At 36.4% G+C, this 24059-nt stretch overlaps 1 protein-coding gene across 1 annotated transcript; it reads left to right on the forward strand.

Moving 5' to 3' along the window:
* The first annotated feature begins 1868 nt into the window (after positions 1 to 1868).
* Positions 1869 to 22033, forward strand: LOC134660542 (uncharacterized). The gene is made up of 3 exons (XM_063516320.1): positions 1869 to 2078; positions 19874 to 20062; positions 21876 to 22033. The coding sequence occupies exons 1-3, from the start codon at positions 1970 to 1972 to the stop codon at positions 22025 to 22027; spliced, it is 450 nt and encodes a 149-aa protein (XP_063372390.1). The 5' UTR covers positions 1869 to 1969; the 3' UTR covers positions 22028 to 22033.
* The last annotated feature ends 2026 nt before the right edge of the window (positions 22034 to 24059 follow it).

Raw genomic sequence — 24059 nt, forward strand, 5'->3', positions numbered from 1 at the left:
CGACCCGCCCCAGCTTCGGACGGGTTAACAAATTATACATAAACCTTCCTCTTGAATCACTTATTTAACCGCATTAAAATCCGTTGCGTAGTTTTAAAGATCTAAGCATACATAGGGACAGACAGACAGCGGGAAGCGACTTTGTTTTATACTATGTAGTGAAGTGTCATTCTATGGAACTTGCTATTTAAACATTCAGAGACAATTTCAATATGGCGGTTTGTTTACATTTAGCAAGTTCCGTAGAATGACATTTTAGGGCGATTGTGCACTACAATGAATTTTACTGTTCGGCAGTTCGAGTTTTCATGGTCCGATATGGCATGAAAAAAACGGATGATTGGCTTGTGCACTTGTCCGTCTTTTTACTCGCAGGTGCGGCTCTGTGGCATGAAAAAAAACGGATGATTGGCTTGTGCACTTGTCCGTCTTTTTACTCGCAGGTGCGGCGCTGTGGCATGAAAAAAACGGATGATTGGCTTATGCACTTGTCCCGTCTTTTTACTAAAAGAGAGGTAACCCAAAAGCGGCCAAGTCACGACTAATTCCAGACGCAGTGCACAAGCATATAAACACGTTTTTCATAGCTGTCATCTCGGACCGGAAAAAAACTGTCCGGAATGGGGAAAAGTAAAATGTCGGACGGTAAAATTACGTCTAGTGCACAAGCTACTAAGTAGGTATATACATTTAATGGCGTGCCATATCGGACCGTAAAAACTCGGACTGCCGGACAGTAAAATTCATTGTAGTGCACAATCGCCCTAACATCAACATTCTTGACTGGCCATGCATCGGTGGACCTTATACGAGCGTTTTCGCATTGTCCGATCCGATATCGACGTCGGATACGACTAGAGTTAGACCAAGACAAGTCTGCAACGATTTTGATAACAGAGAAGTAAAAACTTAAAAAAAGCCTTTTTAGAGTTCCGTACCCAAAAGGGTAAATGGGACCCTATTACTAAGACTCCTCTGTCCGTCTGTCTGTCTGTTTGTCACCAACCTGTATCTCATGAACCGTGATAGCTAGACACAAATATTAGTTATTCGTTTAAGGCTAGACAGTTGAAATTTTCACAGATATGTCACAGATGATGTGTCTGTTGCCGCTATAACAACAAATACTAAAAAGTACGGAACCCTCGGTGGGCGAGTCCGACTCGCACTTGTTAGGTTTTTAGTTTTACGTTAGAAGTCTGTTTTGTTTTGTTGATTCGATTCTTTTTGCTATAGATTATTATAAAACAAGACTTCTTCACTAAATCACGAGATTATGGATACATGTCACATACAGTTTTACTGTATAATTAATTCAGTGTCAAATATTTTTTTTTGGAGTCCCTTTGTTTCCCATAAAGTTTTAAGTAATAATGTATTGTTTGTCATATTAGTCATAAAACTGAAACCGTTAACTTTTCAGGATTTTCGTCATGTTATCCTATAGATGTGTTAGGTTAGGTTAGGTTTGTTTTATGGCAACCCTGAAAAGTGACGCGTTTCTGAACCAAATAAATTATGACTAACGAAAATGCGGGAAAACAATACCTACATATGACAAAACTATTTGGGAAACAATAGACCCCTAATTTTCTTAAATTAAAGTTTCAAGCTTTCTGTGTGTATATTTCTTATCTTCAACAGTTTAAGCTTACACCCAAGCCCATGCAACTAGACGTTCAAAAAACCGCAATGTGGGCGTTTTTTATCGTCTAATTATCACAATAGCTCACTAGACAATCGAACACATTTTGTCATTAAACCAATTGAAGCTATATCTACCAGATTAACTGACAAAAGCATTACGACACCCAACCCTGAGCGCCATCTTCCCCTCCCTACGGCCATTGCATAAAATGGCGCGAATTTCAAATTCCGAACTCAGTCGCTCGAACGCGGAGCTGTCGGCCAGAAGAGCGCGCGTAACTTTTTTTTTCCACACTCGTAAGGTGTTTTTTTAGTTTTAACCATGAAGGTTTTCGTTGTTTTCGCCGTTCTCGCTCTGGCATTCGCGGAAGAAAAGGAGGAGGATAGACCGAAGACTTTCAGGAGACTGATCCCTGCTGATGTTTTGAGAGGTCAGTTTTGATGAGTGAATGATATGGTGTTGCCATATATAAATATAGTTTTTTATAGGGAAGAATGTATAGTCTGACCAGTAATATATGATAATTGTCAAGAGGGCGCTGTTATTCTCATGTATAGGGTGACAATTCAGTGTAGTATGAAAAAATTAGTTCCAGTGAAATTCCGCAACATGGCGCACCCTCAATAGATCCTGGTTCACCTATAAAGAAGTGTTTGCAGGAAATCATAATAAAAATGAAAGTAGTAATAAATAAGATTAAAGTGGGAAGCACGTTACTGACGTTGACTGTAGATAATTGCAAAAATCGCTTGAGCTAAACCATAAATTATTTGATTAGGACACAGTTACTATCTGATATATCTTAAGTATATTTTGGTTATAATTTAAAGTAAGTACTTACCTATATTTTTTGGTAAGATGGTTTTTTAATAAATGTTGGATAGATCGTAACTTAACTGCCTTTTCTATAAAAATCTTATATAATCTTACAAAACTAGTGTCTGTTAACTTGTACATGAAAAGTATTTACATAAATGAAAGTTTAAGAATAACACCTTTAAATAAGTGTGGGTCATTAAATTAAAGTACCTACATAAACAAATTAAGAAACTAACCTAATTAAGTTGAACCAGAATAACAAACATTTGACAAGTAGGTACCTAAATAATATTGTACACTCCTTCATATTTTTGAACAAATAAATTATATATTAATGATGAGTAGGTACTCAACGATATATATTTATGTACCTACATGTTTACAAAAGTTACAATTTTTAATTTGTTCCTTTATTTAAAAAAATATAAGAGTGAAATTAAACTCGGTCAACCAGATCTTGACAGTAGAAAAAGGCGGCAAATTTGAAAAATGTAGGCGCGAAGGGATATCGTCCCATAGAAAATTTGAATTCCGCGCCTTTTTTTACCTGATAAGATTTGGTCAACCAAGCTATATAAACCAAATAGCTTGAAATAAATGAATTAATTTTTTAAAAGCACGAACTTGAAAGTTTTAGGAAAAATCTTTTTCTAATATTTATGCACGGTTTATTCCAATTTTATACATTTTCAACCACTTACAATGTACGCCACTCCAAGGTTGTTACATGCGCGTTGCTATCCTTTTATAAAACATATAAGTACCTAATCAAATCAAGTTAGAGTCAGTCTAAGGTAACTTTGCATCTATATGAATAGAACAAAGTGAGGGTCATTACAAATGTCATATCTTCATAAAAATATGGCATTACTCATGAAAGAAAGAAAATACTTACATTTATTTAACATCGTAATTTGTAAAAACAGTAGACTGCAGTAAGTAGGTACTGTAAAAAATTATTTGTTTTAAATTTGAACTTTAATAGTCATTAGAGTTGAATATTATATCCGCCGTAAATGGCTTCGTATGCGGTTAAGGGTTAAAAAAATACCTACCTGTTTAATTTTAGTATATGTACTTAAGTACAATTAATCTAGTTTATAAGTAGCTGATTACACAATTGTTAATAACCGTTGTTGTTGGTGTTGTTGTGTTGTGTTGTGTTGTTGTTGTCCACAATTGGACTGTTGAATCTGAACAAAGAAATTATTTAGTAGGTATATTTATTTATTTAATAAATGTATTTATAAAATAACAAATACAACACAAACTAGATGCTAAACAGGATCCCCTCAGCATAATGCCACGGCAAGCCATGACGCTGATTGTCAGTGGGTACCTGACTAAAGACTAAGCTAAAACTAAATTACATGACATGGCCACACTTTTAGCAAATGCAATGCAGAGTTACCTTGGTCCGACTCTACAATATTTTGGTAGTGTATACCCGTGTAGCAAGGTAAATGCCTCCGAGTCAGCCATTGTAAAATATGGCCCAAATAACCACCGAAGCTTGTAATGATGACACAAGCAATATAGGGCTAATTATATAGTACTTAACTAGCGACCCGTCCCGGCTTCTTAACAAATTATACATAAACCTTCCTCTTGAATCACTCTATCTATATGAAAAAAAAACTGTATCAAAATCCGTTGCGAAGTTTTAAAGATCTAAGCATACATAGGGACAGACAGCGGGAAGCGACTTTGTTTTATACTATGTAGTGATTTACTAATTTTGTTAATTTTATTTGGCAACCAAGCTTTACTAAGGTCCTAGCTAAATTTCTAAATTTTGAAACGAAGCGTTAAAAAGGTGTGGGAGTGCCACAATAAATGTCTTATACCGTAAACCAACCAAATCTTCACTCGTCTAAAAACACACTATTAGTATACTTATTTATTTGTTAACAATAGTTTTTAATAACTAAACATCCGTGAGACACAGACATTAAATATATTAAAACGGGTCACACACGTATTTTAATTTAAGTGTCGAAAATTGCTCGACATGTTTCGCTCCATAACAAAAAAAAACCGGATAAGTGCGAGTCGGACTCGTCCACCGAGGGCTCCGTACTTTTTAATATTTGTTGTTATAGCAGCAACAGAAATACATCATCTGTGAAAATTTCAACTGTCTAGCTATCATGAGATACAGCCTGGTGACAGATAGACGGACGGACAGAGGAGTCTTAGTAATAGGGTCCCGTTTTTACCCTTTGGGTACGGAACCCTAAAAAATGTCAGTTTGACGCACGTTAATCAATACATTCTTATAAATAATTAAGTCTACCTATATAGGCACGATTAATGTAGTTTTAACAGCTAGTTAATGAATAGCCGCGAATTGACAGTGAAACGTTTTTGCAATGACAACACGCGATCTATGTAATCGGGCAACGATCCACAATTATGTAAAACTGACATAACTGCCGTTGCTTTCTTTTGTTACTGGACGGTTCTCTAATTTCGGTTGTTATTGTTACACTGGTTTTAGAGTTTTCAATCCGGATCCGAAATGTATGAAATTATACGGATCTGGATCCGCGGATATTCCTATACATTTCGGATCTGTCGTACAAACCCTAACTGGATTGTATAGGTTGAAACTAAGATATAAAGAGGAGAAAATGTATTTTACAACATAAATAATAACGTTAGGGAATAGTACATTACATACCTAGGGAATTCGTTAATGCCCCAGATCGCAGGTGCTTGTGGCGCGAACCGAGATGAGGGCCATAAATATGCGATCTGGGGCTTTACGAATTACCGCCCGTGGTTTGTCTAAAGTTTTACGTCGTGCCTTGGCCAGGAAGTGAGATTTTCTCCTCGCGTAGTAGGGTGACGTAGAGTATTTTAAATCTTTACCTAAGTTTAAAATATAGAAAGGCAAAGGAAAATTTCAATATTTACGGTGATAGGCTAGTTGACCTATTAAAATCTAATAAAAAATACTTTCGAGCTCAAACACAAACAGAAAACAGGATTAAAAATACTTTTTTCGACTTAAAATACGTGAGTGACCCATTTTAATATACTATATACCTATAGGATTTAAAATATTTATATTGTTCTAATATATTTTGTATGATTCGATCTCATTTTTCTGTCGCCCTGTATGCAGTTTTATCCGAATGCAATTTAAATTTTCATCAACATCGTGAGCAATTAAAGTGTTTTTACCTGCAGAAAATCTTAGTTCGCACAAATAAATTAAACATAACATTCGTAACAATAACAAGTAATTATAGTTTTTTTATAAATCTCAGAATATTAAATAATTTTGCGTGCATGCGTTCGTTCAAGCGTTCGCCCTTCAAAATTGTTAAATAGACGTATTTAGACGTTTTATATCTTTAATCTTAAATAAGAAGTCATAATAAGAACAATACTCTTTATACCTACCTAAAATAAACATCGTTTGAGTAAAGCATGACACACTAGACTGGGCCGGGCCCGGGCCGAGGCGTCCTACATGTAATTTTCTATGACGGCTGATCGATGATCACGTGGTGCTTTCCATAGAAAACGAAGCGTCAGAACTCCGGCCCGGACACGGCCCGGTCTAACGTGAGTCATCCTTAACACATTTTCCATTCGCGTAAAAACCTAATTGGCGATAAAAATCACCATAAGTTATGTAAATTGTAGCCCAAGTCCGGCCAACCTTTGGTTTTCAACCACTTGTTGACGGGGTTTTTCCTATGGTTTGTTTGTGGTACTGGTTAGGCATCGTAGTGGGTAAACAGTAATAGGTAATTACTGGGCTAACAAGGTATGGAAACTGTTGTGGTTAATAGGTGTTCATAATGTTAATTGTTTGCAGTTAAAACATGGTTTATGTTGAGGCCTAGGCTTTCTAGATAGTGCAGGGATGCCTAAGTGGATCTTCAATGAAGACTTATTATTTAAAACTTGTGTACAAAGATTTATTTGTAAATTAAAATTAATACAGTTACCTACAACTAGAGTTTGTCGTTCAATATATTTTGGAAGATTGCCGTTGGCTGCTGGCGGCGGACGTTATATACGCATCCGATCGTTGCCGGTCTTCGAATTTCGGACGCAATCGGCCGTCCGTGACGTCACATAGGATGCGTTCTGGACAGTTTATTTTATACTATATGGGACTAGCCCCGAAAACGCGAAATAAAATTGGCTCTCTCATCAATAGTCAACATCTGACCAGCCAAAATGTATTGAACTGAAAAAAAAAATCGAGTTTTCGGAGTTGGTCCCGTAGTGAAAGTTGCTCAGTATGAGGTCATACCTATATAATCACACCGTATAATATAAGACAATATAATATAATATATTATTGCAGCAAATAAGAAAGAGAGAAAGAAAAATAATAGAAAGAATCAAGAAAAAGTAAGAATATAGTCAAATCAGCAACATTTTCCTAATTCAGAGGATTTTTTTGCGTTTTTTTGCTCCAACTCGTGTGTGAAACAATATTTCTTATTGTTTGTTTGTTTTCAACGGATAAATCAATCAAAATATTAGCACCTCATTGAAGGAAATATGAAATCCGGCAGATAATTGATGAATTGGTAAACAATGAATATTCATGTCAATCGATACAAAACGGAGTTATTTCGGCAATATGTAGTAATGGCTCAATCGCACCAAATTGGTCGATAGAGAAATCGTATTAAATCAAATTAATCATGATAAACTGAAAATGAATACAAGTAGTTATAGAAAAAAACGGGGTGCACTCCGGGAGTGCCGGCAGAAGTGAAAACTCAATGACTAGTGCAAAATGGCTGCAGCACTATGTATAATTGAGGTTAACGCCATCTAGCGTTATTTTGTCGCATTGAAACCCCTAAGCACATCACTGTTAGTACTCGAGTTATGTAAGTACCAGTTAGAGGGAAACTCACTAGCAAGCATTTAAATCAATAAAGAAAAACTCAATGACATTGTCCGTCTTACGTCTTACGAATCTTACCTGTCGCGAGTTTAACATTTTTTCCTCATCACAAAAAGTGCACAGCGCCGCTAAAGAAGTTTTCACTTCAAAAAACTTTTTTAATAGGGAATATTACGCGAAACTCTGCGTAGGTGGCGTCACTATCACAATCTACGATAATCTGAGGGTCTACCGCAAACGAGAGAGTCAAAATTTTGTTATCTAACCTCTCTATCACTCTTGCATATTCGAGCGATAACAAGGTATGGTTTACTATAGGTGCTAGTGGTGGCAGAAAATTGGAAAATTGGAATTGGTAGAAAATAATACAGAAAATACAGCAACAATATTGCGGTTACCATATTGATGCGAATTCGCACATCGCTCCGGTGTCTGAGCGAGATAGCGCTATGGGCGTATACAGGGTTGGGCAAAATACTGGCTTCCACGTATTTGAAATACAAATTACAAAATACATTTTTAAAAGTATTTGAAATACAAAATACAAACTACTTTGGTGACGGGTATTTGAAATACAAAATACAAATTACAGTGTTTAAAATAATGTATTTCAATTACAAAATATACCTTTATTTATTTTTTTGTTTAGCATTTAGTTTTAACGTTAACGAATATCCTTTCATATAAACTTATAGGGTCATTGCGCTAGTTTTCGTCCAGCTCTAGTTTACGTCCACTTGACGAAATTTGAATATATACCTACATTCCTGCACAAATTTGGACTGATTTCAATCCTTATGTCTAAGGCGTCTAAGCAATATATCTGTCTACATACACATATGTATAACAATGATATTTCGCAAAAAGGAAGCGCTGGTGGCCTAGCGGTAAGAGCGTGCGACTTGCAGTCCGGAGGTCTCGAGTTCGAACCCCGGCTCGAACCAATGAGTTTTTCGGAACTATGTACGAAATATCATTTGATATTTACCAGTCGCTTTTCGGTGAAGGAAAACTTCGTGAGGAAACCGGACTAATTCCAATTACGGCCCTAGTTTACCCTCTGGGTTGGAAGGTCAGATGGCAGTCGCTATCGTAAAAACTAGTGCCAACGCCAATTACTGGGATTAGTTTCCAAGCGGACCCCAGGCTCCCATGAGCCGTGGCAAAATGCCGGGACAACGCAAGGAAGATGAAGATTTCGCAAAAAGTAGTAAATTAAAAATGAAATATATATTTGATAATCCGTCAAGTCGTCGAAAACTAGTGCATGGACGGAAACTACTGCAATGACCCTATCCCCTAGATTTAAACGAAAAGTTCCACGCAGAAGTTGACCTAATATAGATCCAGTATCCAGCCAATGAAAATTGTATCTCGGCTGGATCGGAGGTTCGCGGTTGGCTCCCAGCTTGTGCGAGAGATTAGACATTTTAGGATTATAGAATTTAATAAAATGTATTTATAGAAATGTATTTTGAAGCTTGAAGTATTTGAAATACAAAATACTAAATACATGTGAGTGCAGTATTTGAAATACCAAATACAAAATACTTTTGAGGTAGTATTTGAAATACAAATACAAAATACTAATTTGTATTTCAAATACGTATTTCAAATACATGTAATTGAAATACTGCCCAACCCTGGGCGTATATAGCGATGACCCGCTTGCACACCGCTTGAAGACCGCCTTATCATTATCACTACATAGTATAAAACAAAGTCGCTTCCCGCTGTCTGTCTGTATCTATGCTTAGATCTTTAAAACTACGCAACGGATTTTGATGCGGTTTTTTAATAGATAGAGTGATTCAAGAGGAAGGTTTATGTATAATTTGTTAACCCGTGCGAAGCCGGGGCGGGTCGCTAGTATTATTATAAGCAATTTACAATTCTTACAATATTGAAAATGACCCGCTGTCGTACACAGGATGTGCAAATTGCAAGCCGTGTCACAATAGCGGACGTTGGTACACTGTTCCGTAGCTATTGCGGGTTCGAATCCGGCCTGATGCAAGTTCCTTACATGCAGATTGTGACGCCATGGATTCGATTGATATCAGATTGATGCTAAAGTTAGCTGAATAGTACGTATACTCTCTGAGGGAAGACCGTTGTACATAGAATAACATATATGTAACTCATGACCAACAATAAATATTTGATTGATTGATTGATACGTATATATTGTGTCTTGTGTATGGAATATGTCCTCGCTTATTGGTTTGGTTGGCAGGTCAAATGGTCCATGGGCAACGATGACCGCTTTCCATCAGGCGGATACATTAAAAAAAAAACTATAATACTTACAAATCAGTGCTTAATAAGGGTGTTTCATTTTTCCGAATTTTCGATTTTCATCTGACGTTGCTCGAATTCTGGTTCTTCCTGATTAAAAAATATTATATACGAAAAAAAATTAAAATCGGTGAATATTTAGAGGTTGCACAACATCAACAAAGTTTTCTCAAATAACCAACGACTCTACATCGGAGGGTAGAAAATGGTTTAAGCGGCTACCATCAAAACGATGAGTAGTGTGATACTGAACCTGCATATAAATCAATTTTAAAATTAGTAGTTAACATGGATTTTAGTTACTCGATAAATGTTCTAATTAAGATTTTTCAGTTTTTCCACCTGTTTCCAAAGGAAAAGTGGTTTTATCGTGTTTTAGACGCAAAATTCATTAGATTTTTTTTCAAATTCAAAATGTTTTATTTGCAAATATAGGTAGTAAAGTGTCATTCAATAGAACTTGCTAACTATGTAAACAAAAGTTACTAGTAAATTGACAGTCAGTGTCAATTTTAGTATGGCGGTTTGTTTACATAGTTAGCAAGTTCTATTGAATGACATTTTACATACAGTTAGATTTTAGTATCAGTTCATTATATTTTGTTATTTAAAAAAATAGTTAATTTTCACGCAATGTATGGGGTTCTCCCTCCACATTTTCAATTTGTGCAACCTTTAAATGTTAATCGATTATTATGAAAATTAAAATAGATAGTTTTTAGAGTGGTGAGACTCGATTGGTGAGCAAAGTCAGGAAAAATATCACAACTTTTTTTTCTCCATACAAAAGTGAAACACCATAGTGGTTATAGGCATTTTAATAAACACACAAATAAAAAATTAAAGTGTTTATCATGTCAATGATTTGAACAGTTGTTTTTTAGAGCGCCATTTCCTTTATTGATAATACTTTAACTTTTTAGGATTCCGTAACCAAAGAGTAAAAACTAAAAACGGGACCATTACCCACACTCCGCTCCGCTGACAGACAGACAGACAGACAGTCCGCTCAGACTCCGCTGTCTGTCTGTCAATCCGTCTGTCTGTCACCAGGCTGTAATTCATGCACCGTGATAGCTAGATGGATGAAAATTTCACAGATGATGTATATCTGTTGCCGCTATAACAACAACTACTAAAAATAAAATAAGATAAAATTTTAGGTCATTATGAGCAACTTTTTCTATGTTTATCAACCCCGAAATTGCGAAAATAAAATTGCTTTTTCATACATTTTGGCTGATCAGATGTCAATGTTATCCATGGGACAACCAAAAATGTTATAGAGTTATAAAATTATAAAATGCAAAAAGTGAACTTTTAGGCTGTAGGGTCATTAACCCAAACCAGTCTGTTGACTTCCAAAAGTTGCATTAAAAACCAGAAGTGGGACCATAAGTCAATAGGAGTCTTATTACAGTGACCCAGGGTCTATAATCGCTTGATTAGACTGGAAATATAATGTGTTTATAGATATACACCCCGTTACAATGTTATATTAATAATGATGATTGTCTGAATGATCTCCAATGTTTAACTCCAATTTAAGACTTTATTTTGTCGTAATAAGAAGCAAAGTTGTGTGCGAAATTAAATGGAATTAAGTCATTTTGATTTTAAGTTTGTTGTAGATTGTGTTTTGAATATCGTCATTGCTAGGTAACGGAGTTTTTGCATAAAACTTTGTTTAATTAGACTAGTTTTTATGTTGAAATAAATTATTACTATTTTTCTTACCAACAACTGACACCAAATTCATACATTCAAGGTCAATCGTTAAAATATAAGTACCTAATTAAGTTGATATTGACATAATTGATACATCGTGGTGCTAAATAGGATCACCTATTAGCCTAGCCAAATTGTGATCATTTATTGGCCAGGCCCTGTGCAATTATAGCATTAGAGCACGTTTTCTTACACACACACACATAACTTAATGTATGGACAAAAAAATAACGCCACCTATTCAGACTTGTCACCAAGTTATTTACAAATACATATTTAAATAGGAATTGTCACTACATAGTATAAAACAAAGTCGCTTCCCGCTGTCTGTCTGTTCCTATGCTTAGATCTTTAAAACTACGCAACGGATTTTGATGCGGTTTTTTTTAAATAGATAGAGTGATTCAAGAGGAAGGTTTATGTATAATTTGTTAATCCGTGCGAAGCCGGGACGGGTCGCTACTAAATTATATAGTTTGAAATAAAAATGCATTCTGAGTCATACTCATTATAATCTTGTCGCCGTATAATGACCACTTTTACATTCTTAAGGACACCAGGAAATGAACTAATTTCACACTTGTTTGTTACGGTTCGATGTCGATTGAATGTCATTTATCCGAGAGATAGAAATAATGTAGAAATAACGAAATCAATGTCAAATGTAGGACAAAAAAATGTAATTAAAAATAGTACCTTAATTAATTGGAAGTTAAGAGAAAATGATTCTTATAAGAATTTCGTAATCCTTTCTACTTATGTATTACAATTTAGCAAATAAACAGTTTGATATTACAAAAAAATCCAATAAAGTTATAAAATAAATAAATACATATTGGGGGACATTTTACACAGATCAACCTAGCCCCAAAGTAAACAAAGCTTGTACTATGTGTGCTAGGCGACGATATATATACTTATATAGATAAATACATACTTATATACATAGAAAACACCCATGACTCCGGAACAAATATTAGTGTTCATCACACAAATAAATGCCCTTACCGGGATTCGAACCCAGGACCACGGCTTAGCAGGCAGGGTCACTACCCACTAGGCCAGACCGGTCGTCAGTTGAAATTAATATTCATTTCGATGGACTGTGTAAATAAATATACTAGTACCTTAAGCAGAAAAATATATAAGTAATTACTTTATAAAGTTACCGTAATTCTTACAATAATTTGTTTTATCTATTCAAGAGAGAAATATAAAAAATATATCGCGATGCAAAATTACAATATAAAGTCAAAATTGCCCACTAATAACGGCACTAAATAAAAATATGCGACGAACGACTAAGCACAGAACTGGATGTTATATTCAAACTAGATAAACCGCTTTTGGCATAATTACATAAATATCGATTATCTAGAATCACTGCATTTTAATGAACTAGTTGGTGTTCCGTACAACAATGCTAATGGACTATGTTTTTATGCATTGAATTAATTAAGTTGATTTAACACACATCTAAATAAGGCGCTGTGACGGGCCTGCATTGGAAATTGGAATATGTAGTCAAACTAGCTGCTCTAGTTTTTCCAGCTTAGACGATAAGCTAATGGCTAGTCTTTGTAATAAACGTTTAAAAATAGATAAATAAAACAAAAGACTATCGTTATTTCTTCAATATTCCATGTCTCACGCTAACATTACCTTTAAACCGCCAGCAATTTTTGATCGAGCGTGCTCGTGTCGCCACCGACAGTAATTGTACCACGCAGAGTGAGGTTGGCACAGTTACGGGAGTTATAAATGTGCTGTAAAAACCAAATCAGATATTTGTCTTATTTATCAGACTGTGGCGAAATGAGCTGGATATGTAATGTCTTATATATCAGACTCTGGCGGTTAAAGGGTTAATAAAACTGTCAGTTCCATCTTCTAAAGAATAATATAAATTGAAAATGTTCACGCAACTTTGCCCTTTTGTATTTTGGTCTTCTTATATTTATATTATCGCAACCAATTAAGATTATATTGTGCATAGTTGTGATTATAGCGTCAAATTTCACTGTTTAAACAAGTTAATTCTAAATACATAACTTAATTTAATACGTATCTTTTAGTATTAACGTTTGTGTTTAACATCAAAACATTAACTTATTTATCGCCAGTTAGGTGCTAAAACTCACCGTCTATTAACATTCAGTTGAAGTGAATGTACCAACCTTGGAAACATCTAGAACGGCACTCTATATGCATTATTAATTTAGCTCACTTAACAACAGAGTTACATAAGGTCATCTAAAGTTTTATAGCTACTGCCCACATCGACCATTCAAGGAAAAAGCCAATTTTGGAAGGAAATTCTGAGACAAAGAGTTGTATGATTAATTGATTATTCATATCAATCTACATATCGTCGCTATACTTACTCAACCTCATATATGCAACAATTATTTGATGGAAATGTCGCTTCTCTTTCATTCGGAATACGGGTGTTTTCGTCATCACATGAGTGTTGCAGATACGAGGTTGAGTAAGTATAGAGGCGATATGTTATTAATTAATTTAAATAAATTGCCCCCCAAATATTTATTTATAATTATTATCACCACACTGGTAGGCTCTCTTTATTGTTCAAAAACTGATAGAAAAGTTGCATTTTATTCACATGTGAGGCAAAGTACAAATGAAAATTTTGAGTTGTTTTCTTATGTTTGCTGATCGAATTGACTTTTAATTAAATGATGATTTTGAAATCATAAACTCTTGATTCATTAGTTAACTAGATGTCCTTAATGAAAGTAAACTTTACTTTTATTAGGTACTGTATAACTAAGGTGTAGGCTATAATCCTGGTAATGTTATTATTTTATGAAACGACACGTTTTATGGATTGCCTTTATTTAATTCTTAATAAAATAATCTTTATTGCAAATTTGAGTTATTACATTACATTGGTACCTGGCCACAAAATAATAATAGTACTAAGTACAGAAGACTCACTCTCTAACAAAACGCGTCTGTAACGATCAGCACAGATGTGGCCGCTAGGTGGCGACAGCGCCACGCGCGGCTTATGGCTTTCCCCAAAATTGCGGCCGAACGGATGTACTTTTAGCTACTTACCTGTAGCAAAGCGACGAAATCGCGGAGTGAGACACGCCTGACCGGGCTCTCAAAAAAGGTTTCCATGTGTCTCAAGAGCCATATTATTATTATTATTAATATATATTATTATTTAAGTATAGGTAAGTATTACATATCGTAAATAAAATTATAATATGCAATAACTGTTTCATGCATGTCGTGTTTGCCTGTAATTAGGTGGATAGGTACTTAAATCTTATTTTATAACCTATAAGTACATATTTCATATTGCACCTGTTGTAAAACCTAAATAAATATACAATATGTATATCAAAATCATCACTAAAAACTCAATTCTACCAGCCAACTCATATTGAAAAAACCCAAAACGTGCATCAAAATTTGCCACTCTTGTGGATAAAATGCAACTTTTTTATCAGTTTTTGAAGAACAAAACTTTTTGGTAAAAAATGTAGCTTAGTTTAGTGCTTACCTCACTTTGAGATTAGGATTATACTCGTATTCATTATCATAGATCTAAGCTAACCTATTGAAAGGGGTGTGTTACGCAAACGTTGCGAAATTCAAAATGGCGGGCTATCGGCCCAGTTCGCGCAGGCGCAGATCTAGACATGCGCGGGAGTGGCTACTTTCACCCGGAGAATAGATCGTGACAGAATAGCGTTATAATCTAATCATTAAGTTAAAAGATAGATGTTTATTAGATAACTGTAAAGAAAGTTATTGATTTTCAATTAGATAAATTGAATACTTTATATTGTACATACACCTCAATAAAAGAAGCAGTCACAGCAGCAAAACAATAGGGAATATTACGCGAAACTCTGCGTAGGTGGCGCCACTCCCACAATAAGTCACAATATAAGGGCCCTTTGTAAACAAACCGCCTTGATGTATCAATGTCATATTTGATTGTCTGTGAAAACTTGTCAAAAAACAGTTTAAGGTACAGTATGTATAAGTTACTCTATGGTTTACTAAAGGCGCTAGTGCTGCACTCTGGCGGCAAAACATTGCAGTAATACTCCCTACTGATTAAAGATAGATGCCGACAAAATTACAGGCGTTAAAATCGGTAAAAAACAATTATAATTGAATCTATTGAAAGCATTCAGTGAAACAATTTAACATCCTCAATGAATCAATTTTAAAAATATATTTTTATCATTTTGAGATGGGATCAACTGTCAATCATATAATTACATTGACATATGGAAACATATGGAAATGTTTTAAATATAAAGTTTTAAAAGCATTAAGTGATATTAAAATGTATCTGTGAATTAAATATCATAATGGTTGTTTCTATAAAACTTTAATACTTACTTTTTAACTTTGCCCGATATTGGAATTATACAGTCTAGCTAAAAAGTGCTTCTGTGTTTATCTATTCTGTGGCGTGCAATACGATTTCACTCTCGCTTTTATTCACCGTAACCACTGTTTGACTTCGCCGTTATATAAGCTGTGTCCATCGGAAAAGGAAATACATAATATAAATTATTCGATAATGTTACGAAATTAAACAACTAATATAATAAGTAATGTCATTCTTTATTAGTCTACGAAAATTCACAGTAACAGGCAAAATTTGTCATATTATTATGTCAATAAGATTTCTAATTCTTCTCTGATAAATTATGTAAATTGAGAGAACTGACATTAAAATGTGTCAACATTTTACATATACAGGGTGTTGCCTGTAACACGAGCAAATAATTAAAACATATATTATAGGTACTCCTCAAACTATAAAACTTTTGTTAAACAACTTTAAAAAAGGCACGTATTTAACCGGTCAACTAATTAATCGAATTTGGGTACTTTAAAAAAATATAAATGGCTACTAAAATTAATAGTTTGGCAACAAAAACGGAGCCTTAAAATATATCAATATGAGTTGTATTTTAATGCCGTTACAGCTTTTGATTATTTTTAGGCAGGTACCAAGTATTTCTTTGGCAACTGAATTAATATTATGGAGACCATTTATGAAGCACATTTTAAAAAGAAAACGGTTATCTATTAATTAAAAAATGAAGTTCTTTTAAAATATTTTGTTTGGTCATTACACGGTCAACCTAACTCGCTTCGCTCGTCTTTAATGTACGTTGACATCAGTGTGTTTGACGACTTTGACGTTGCTTGTCACGCTTTAAACATAACAAAATTTGCAATACATTGCGTCTTAGAATAATCTTTAAAGTGTAATAAAAATAAAAACATAAGTTATATATAAGTTAGTTTTTTTTTAATGTACAATTACTTGAAACATAAGTTATTTTTAAAAGTTGCTGAACAAATGTTGGTCAGTTTGAGGAGTATAGCCTGCTGTTTAATTTATTGCTCCTGTTACAGGAAACACCCTGTATACCAAAATATAAAAACTATTTACCTTGAACTTCTGTTAGTTATCATTATCAACAATACGAGTACAATGACCCTATGATGTAAGAATAGTTATTTACGATACAAGTGCGGAAAGTAGGAAATTCGCAAGTGTATCGTATAACGTTTTACAGTAACGGCATAAAAAATAAATATTTTACGTTCTAAAAATAGGTAAACGTATATCCTACAATGTATGTATACAGGATGTTGCCTGTAACACGAGCAAATAATTAAAATATAAATAACCTCAAACTATAAAACTTTAGTTAAACAACTTTTAAAAATTATGAATCCTCTTTTTGTATAGTATGGGATATGAAATATAACAAATAACTAAATAAATATATATATATATATATATATATATATATATATATATATATATATATATATATATATATATATATATATATAAACAGTCTTAGAAGATGTGTTTCGATACGGCGCGTTATACTTACGACACACGTTGCGACACTGTTGCGGTCTAGACGCCAGCCTTGGACTCGATATAGCTTACTGGATACATTACTAATGAGCTTAGTAAAGCGTTTGATCAGCTGTGCCTAAGTTTAAGTGCCTTTAGAATTAACTCAGTATTTTGCACCGTTTTTACGGTTTATTTGACTACTGGTCAATTCACTTTCTTTTTTCGAACTGTCAGAACCATATTGCTACTATGGAATTTGTATGAAACAGTAGCATGTGACGTCATAATCAAATTACCTACTCTTTATAGTTTTATATGAGTTTTAAAATAGAAATTGTGTCTAAAAATAACTGCTGGCTACGTTTCTCTATTAATCTTCTGGTGCTCGATTTCATGCATGATATAAAATCATACCGAAACCCTAACCCTATACCGAAAACCGATTAAGCCGGTTTTATTATTGAGAGACGAAACGAAAATAAAGCTCAATAAGCTTTTGGCATAAAATATTTTTATGGTACAAGATTTTATCACTGACTGTACTTTTCTTTCCACATGCAATAACTCATCGAGACAATTGGGACCGTGGACTTGCCAAGTATTTAATTAAATAACAAATATCTGGGATCTGGGAGACCGAGCTTGGCTCGGAAAACATATAAAAACTAAAAAGTGCGCGTTTTCCAAGACCTAGCTAGATCGATTTTTCGCCTCCGAAAACCCCCATATAGCAAATTTCATCGATTTTTTTCGAGATCTCCGAAATATATAAATATATATTAGAATTGCTCGTATACAAGGTATTAGATGTATAGTATATTGTATATTGCTATTTCTGCGAATGCGGCAGATCACACGACGCCTTTCCCAAGCTTTCTATCCAGTGTCATTTTACGAGTATTTGTTGACCATAATTAAGAGCCAACAGGAGTGGTCATTTCTCCATACAAACGTACTCGACTGTTTCCTCCGTGAGTTTTGAAGCTAGAGCAATGATTTTTTCAACACAAATTAATATTGTCAATATCTGTGTCGGACCGTTTTGCTTTTTTTGATATTTTTGTTTTTTGAGGCGCTAGAACCCTTCAAAAATGGCCAAAATGGCCTAATTGACTATGCCGCAATGAGAGGCATGGTATTTAAAACTGATATCAATTAGCCAAAAAAGCAAAACATTACGATTTAGATCTCAAAATTTCGTCACATTTGGTTAAGTTTTGGGGGAGGAAACAGTAATTAGCGTATTAGTATTAGGAGGAAACAGTAAAGACGGGTATGTTTACCTAAAATATTTAAATCTCAGCTCCCGTATCCTCTTAACTTGATTGTTTCTGCTAAGTCTTGTCTCTTACTCGTATTACCCCAACGCACCTTATACCAACTGGCGATTGCGGTCATTATGCATCCTCTAACTTCTGTTACGGCAAGAGTGAAAGAGATGGCATTATGACCTCAGATGCCAGTAAGATGCGATCATAAGTCTACCTGTCTTAGTGAGTTATCTTATTGTTTACTTATTTAAATACACTTTCACGCTCACGCTTATTACGTACTGTACTTTCGTATTATAAAGATAATGTTTTAACGGAGTTTAAGTAGGTAGTAAAAATAATATTAAACGAAAATTGAAATCAGTCAAACTTTATTAAAAATAATAAAGTTCACACAGAACACGTAGAACACGTAGTTTTTTGGGTCAAACTTAAAATTAACATTCCCTTTTGACATCACATAACAATAGATAGATGGCTTTTAATATTTTTTTCACCTCAGCAGCTCGAACAAGGGTACTTTGCTACTTAAAAACAGTGAGCAAAATCGAATTTTGCTCACTGAGTGAGACAAATGAGCAAAATGCGATTTTGCTCACTGTTTTTAAGTAGCAAAGTAGGTACCCTTGTTCGAGCTGCTGAGGTGAAAACTTAATTGTTGGTATATCTTAAGAAAACATGAGTGAATCTGATGGTAAGTGATGAAGAAGGAATACATTTCTCGGGTTCTCTAATATGTTCTCACTGCTGAGGTGAAAAGTTTTGTGAACTACACGAGATCAAAGTTATTAACATCTCGTGCGCTTTTGAGTCCCTTACTACGCTCAAGATTCTAAATTAGATTCACTCGCTACGCTCGTGAATCTAGTATAGAATGTTTCGCTTGCACGGGACTCAAAATAAGCTCTCGAAGAAATATCAAACTTTGATCTCTTGTTGTACAAATAACTAATGTTACCTGTGGTTTTAACTTTATGTATGATTTTACCTTAAATATTGTGAGCTCTAAGGATGAGTCGTGTTAGACCGGGCCAACCGGGCCGAGTCCGGGCTAGAGCTTCCGGCGCTTACTTTTCTATGACAGATGACAGGTGATCACGTGGTGCTTTTCATAGAAAACGTAGCTCCGGAAGCTCCGGCCGGGACGCGGCCGGTCTAACGTGAGTCATCCTTTATTCTTTTGCAATGACAAAGTGTGACAATGTCATCATACTTTAATATAACTTTTAAAATGACACTTTCTTACTTTGTTCAGTCCAAGTCGCAAAGACCGACTATAGGTACCTATCTTCTTAATTTTTATTCTAAAGACAAAACTTTAACAGCATTTCCTCCTTCTCCAGACTTCCCCGGAATGTGTTTCGCATCTACCCGTTGCGCGACCGTCGAGCCCGGCAACACCTGGGACCTGGCGCCGTTCTGCGGCCGCAGCACCTGCGTGGTCAGTGAGGACACCCCCCCGCGCCTGCTAGAACTGGTGGAAGACTGTGGCCCACTGCCATTGGCTAACCCCAAGTGCAAGCTTGACACAGGTAGGTTCATCTGGATTTTGTGTAGTAATAGACACCTGGGACCTGGTGTTCTGCGGCCGCAGCACCTGCGTGGTCAGCGAAGACACCCCCCCCGCGCCTGCTAGAGCTGGTCGAGCTCTGTGGATCTCTGCCATTGGCTAACCCCAAGTGCAAGCTTGACACAGGTAGGTTCATCTGGATTTTGTGTAGTAATCGACACCTGGGACCTGGTGTTCTGCGGCCGCAGCACCTGCGTCGTCAGCGAGTACACCACCAAGCCTGCTGGAGCTAGTGGAAGACTGTGGCCCGCTGCCATTGGCTAACCCCAAGTGCAAGCTCGACACAGGTAGGTTCATCTGGACTTTGTGTAGTAATCGACACCTGGGACCTGGTGTTCTGCGGCCGCAGCACCTGCGTGGTCAGCGAAGACACCCCCCCCCGCGCCTGCTAGAGCTGGTCGAGCTCTGTGGATCTCTGCCATTGGCTAACCCCAAGTGCAAGCTTGACACAGGTAGGTTCATCTGGACTTTGTGTAGTAATAGCCACCTGGGACCTGGTTTTCTGCGGCCGCAGCACCTGCGTCGTCAGCGAGGACACCACCCCGCGCCTGCTGGCACTGGTGGAAGACTGTGGCCCGCTGCCATTGGCTAACCCCAAGTGCAAGCTAGACACAGGTAGGTTCATCTGGACTTTGTGTAGTAATAGACACCTGGGACCTGGTGTTCTGCGGCCGCAGCACCTGCGTGATCAGCGAAGTCATCCCCCCGCGCCTGCTAGAGCTGGTCGAGCTCTGCGGACCGCTGCCATTGGCTAACCCCAAGTGCAAGCTTGACACAGGTAGGTTCATTTGGACTTTGTGTAGTAATACCTAGATCAACACCTGGGACTTGGTGTTCTGTGGCCGCAGCACCTGCGTCGTCAGCGAGGACATCCCCTAAGCCTACTGGAGCTTGTGGAAGACTGTGGACCACTGCCATTGGCTAGCCCCAAGTGCAAGTGGACTTTGTGTAATAATAGATCAACCTTGACACAGGTAGGTTCATCTGGACTATGTAGTAATATATCAACACCTGGGACCTGGTGTTCTGCGGCCGCAGCACCTGCGTGTCAGCGAGGACACCCCTCCGCGCCAGCTGGAAGACTGTGGCCAACTGACATTAGTTAACCCCAAGCGCAAGCTTGATACGGGTTGGTTGAACACCTGTTAGCGAGGATACAATAGGAGTAAAGCTCAGCTGAGATTTGACTTTATCTGCGGGCGCAGCATGGTACCATTTTTGTCGCCTGTCACTATGCCCGTCACTTTCGCACTTACATACTTGTTAGAACATGACAAGCATGGCGATAAAAATGCGCCGCTGTATGTAATTCAGTCCATCGCTTACATCTTATAGTTCATTTGAGATTCCATCAACTGTCAATAGTCCTTACACCTATAGTGCTATCTCTGCTTGCGTCCCATGACACGGGCAAGGGCAGCATATCCACTCGATGTACCCTTTAAATTTCATTAAAGTGCCTAAGAAAAAGGCTTCTACGTGTTGGCTTCGGCTGACTTTATTTTATTACTCTTTTCGAGTTATTTTAATCTTGTAAAGTTAGCTCATAAGCTAATTCCATCAAAACTAATTTAAATTAACTATATTAACGATTATCTCTGATCTTATTAAATTGTACAGCGGGATTTAATCGCGTATCTAAGTTTTAAGATTTACCTCCGACGTTTCGAGGACGGCGTTGGCCCCGTGGTCTCGGAGAAGACTGGCTCGCTGGCTAAATATTTAATGTGTAAAATCGTGAAAGTTTAAATCAATGTTATCTCTGATCTTTTCAGACAAGACCAACAAGACCGCCCCCTTCCCCGGCTGCTGTCCCATCTTCACCTGCGAAGAGGGCGCCAAGCTGGAGTACCCCGAGCTCCCCACCCCCGCCCCCGAGGAGGAGAATGAGAAGGAGAAAAAGGAGGAAGAGAAACCTAAAGCTTAAACAAAACCACCAACATAAGTTACATCGAACATTCAACAACATAAGGGTGAATCAGCTTTTTCTTGTCAATCGTTGCGTTCTCCTGGGTCACTCTTTAAAACCTGATTTTTAGGCATTTAAATTCACCAAACACGCTTTTTCGTGATATAAACCCTTTCCATTGATTGTCTACCAAGCGTGTAAGAAGAGCGTGGTGTACAATGTCTTCTAACAAACTATGCTATTGTCTCTTGGCTGACCGGACGGAATAACAACAAGAAATAGTTGATCCACCCATAATCATCCAAATAAATTGAAAAACATTTTAATTTTAATAAGCAGAAATGTCTGCGAACGATGCTTGCTTAGAATAAATTAAAAAATGGAAAAATTACTGTACATACTCACCCAAGGTAGTAATTTTTCCACTTCTAAATTTATTCTAAGCTTAAATTGAATGATTAACTTACCTCGCGAACCGGTGAACTCAATCTTAGGCTCTGTCTTCACTTTCCATCAGGTGTGACAAGGGTCGGTCGCCGTTCAGTTTATAATTTGAAAAAAATGCCAAAGGGCCTTTAAGAGATTGCATACACTTGGGAAAATTCGCCCCATGCAGCCGTGTCTAGGTAGCGGAATGTTGCATCTGCTGCGAAAGCAGAGGATGCTGCGTTCCCAGCCTTGGGTCATATTTTCTTTCATATATGACATCTATTTCATAATCATACAAAAGCATCGATGTCTCCGGTTAGAAGGACCAACTGTTATAAGATCGGGACCGAAGGACCACTAATAGAACTCTTGTACAGTCGTTATAACACTTATAACTTATTTTTAAGCTGTATAAAGGCTGTATAAGTCCTGCTTGGGATATCCGGTTCCGAAGGACCAAAACCGAGTAAAACGAGAACATTAAAGCGGCGTTTTATGCCGTTGAATAAAAAATGAGGACATTTAAACTTAAAAAGGAATCAGAAACATATCCACCATGACACGTGCGCAATCACGTAGGCGTACGTAATGGCGCGTTGCTAAAATTTCACGCCAAAAAATTACGACGCTGGTCGTTGTAACTTATGAAAATGGTAATGTTGTCTTTGGTTTCTAAAGATGTAATAGTAGTGCGTTAAAATGAAAGTGATATTTTAATTTTGCAGTGTGACCTATTGTTTTTAAAATAAGAGACCACTTTCATTTTAAACAAGATTATTCTTAATCGCATAGCGAAAAATTGGTCTCAAAATCATATACCAAATTTGTAATTGTATATTTTTATACGGCTGAGTCAAAACGTAAAACCTCAAAAGTTGGAAAACGTGTTTTAACAATGTGTTGCCAAATAAAATAACTCAATTGTGTCCCATTGTTAAATTTGGCCCAATGTATGATGAATCATGAACAGTGTTCATTGAAATTTGTTGAGCAATAAGAGGGACAATGGACTATCTACTTCCTATTTCCTGCCTTTTCTATGTAAATCATGATAAGTTTAACGAATTGTCCAACGTACCCAATTTTTTTATCGTCTATCAGCACGAGATTTTTTTATTGTGGACTTTTTAGAAGTATTTTTTTTATTTGAATACCTGAATAAGAATAGTTTGTGATATTGACTAAATAAAGTTATTCAATAAAAAATATAAAATTTCTAAATGTTTTTGTTTTATTTTGTATTACCCATAATCATTTAAGGGGCCCACCGATTAACAGTCCGCCGGACGATATCGGCCTGTCAGTTAGAACAAAAAGTTGACATCTCCGAACAACTGACAGGCCGATACCGTCCGTCGGACTGGTGATCAGTGGGCCCCTTTAATAGTAAGATGGCCTCTAGTTACTACAAGACCACAGAATACCTATCAAGGATGACGCTTACACTTAAAGATAATGGGGTTGGCAACTGTTAAAGGTTTGCATAGATGGCGCCATCATAACTTGCCCCTTTCTCTAGTTTAGTTCTAAAAGATTTGGCTTAAAGGGCTGGCATCCAGGGCATACATTTTACATTATAAAACCAAGAATTTGACACAATTCTAGGGATTGACAGGGCAAG

The sequence above is a fragment of the Cydia amplana genome, chromosome 27 (genome assembly GCF_948474715.1).
Source record: "Cydia amplana chromosome 27, ilCydAmpl1.1, whole genome shotgun sequence".
NCBI lineage: Eukaryota > Metazoa > Arthropoda > Insecta > Lepidoptera > Tortricidae > Cydia > Cydia amplana.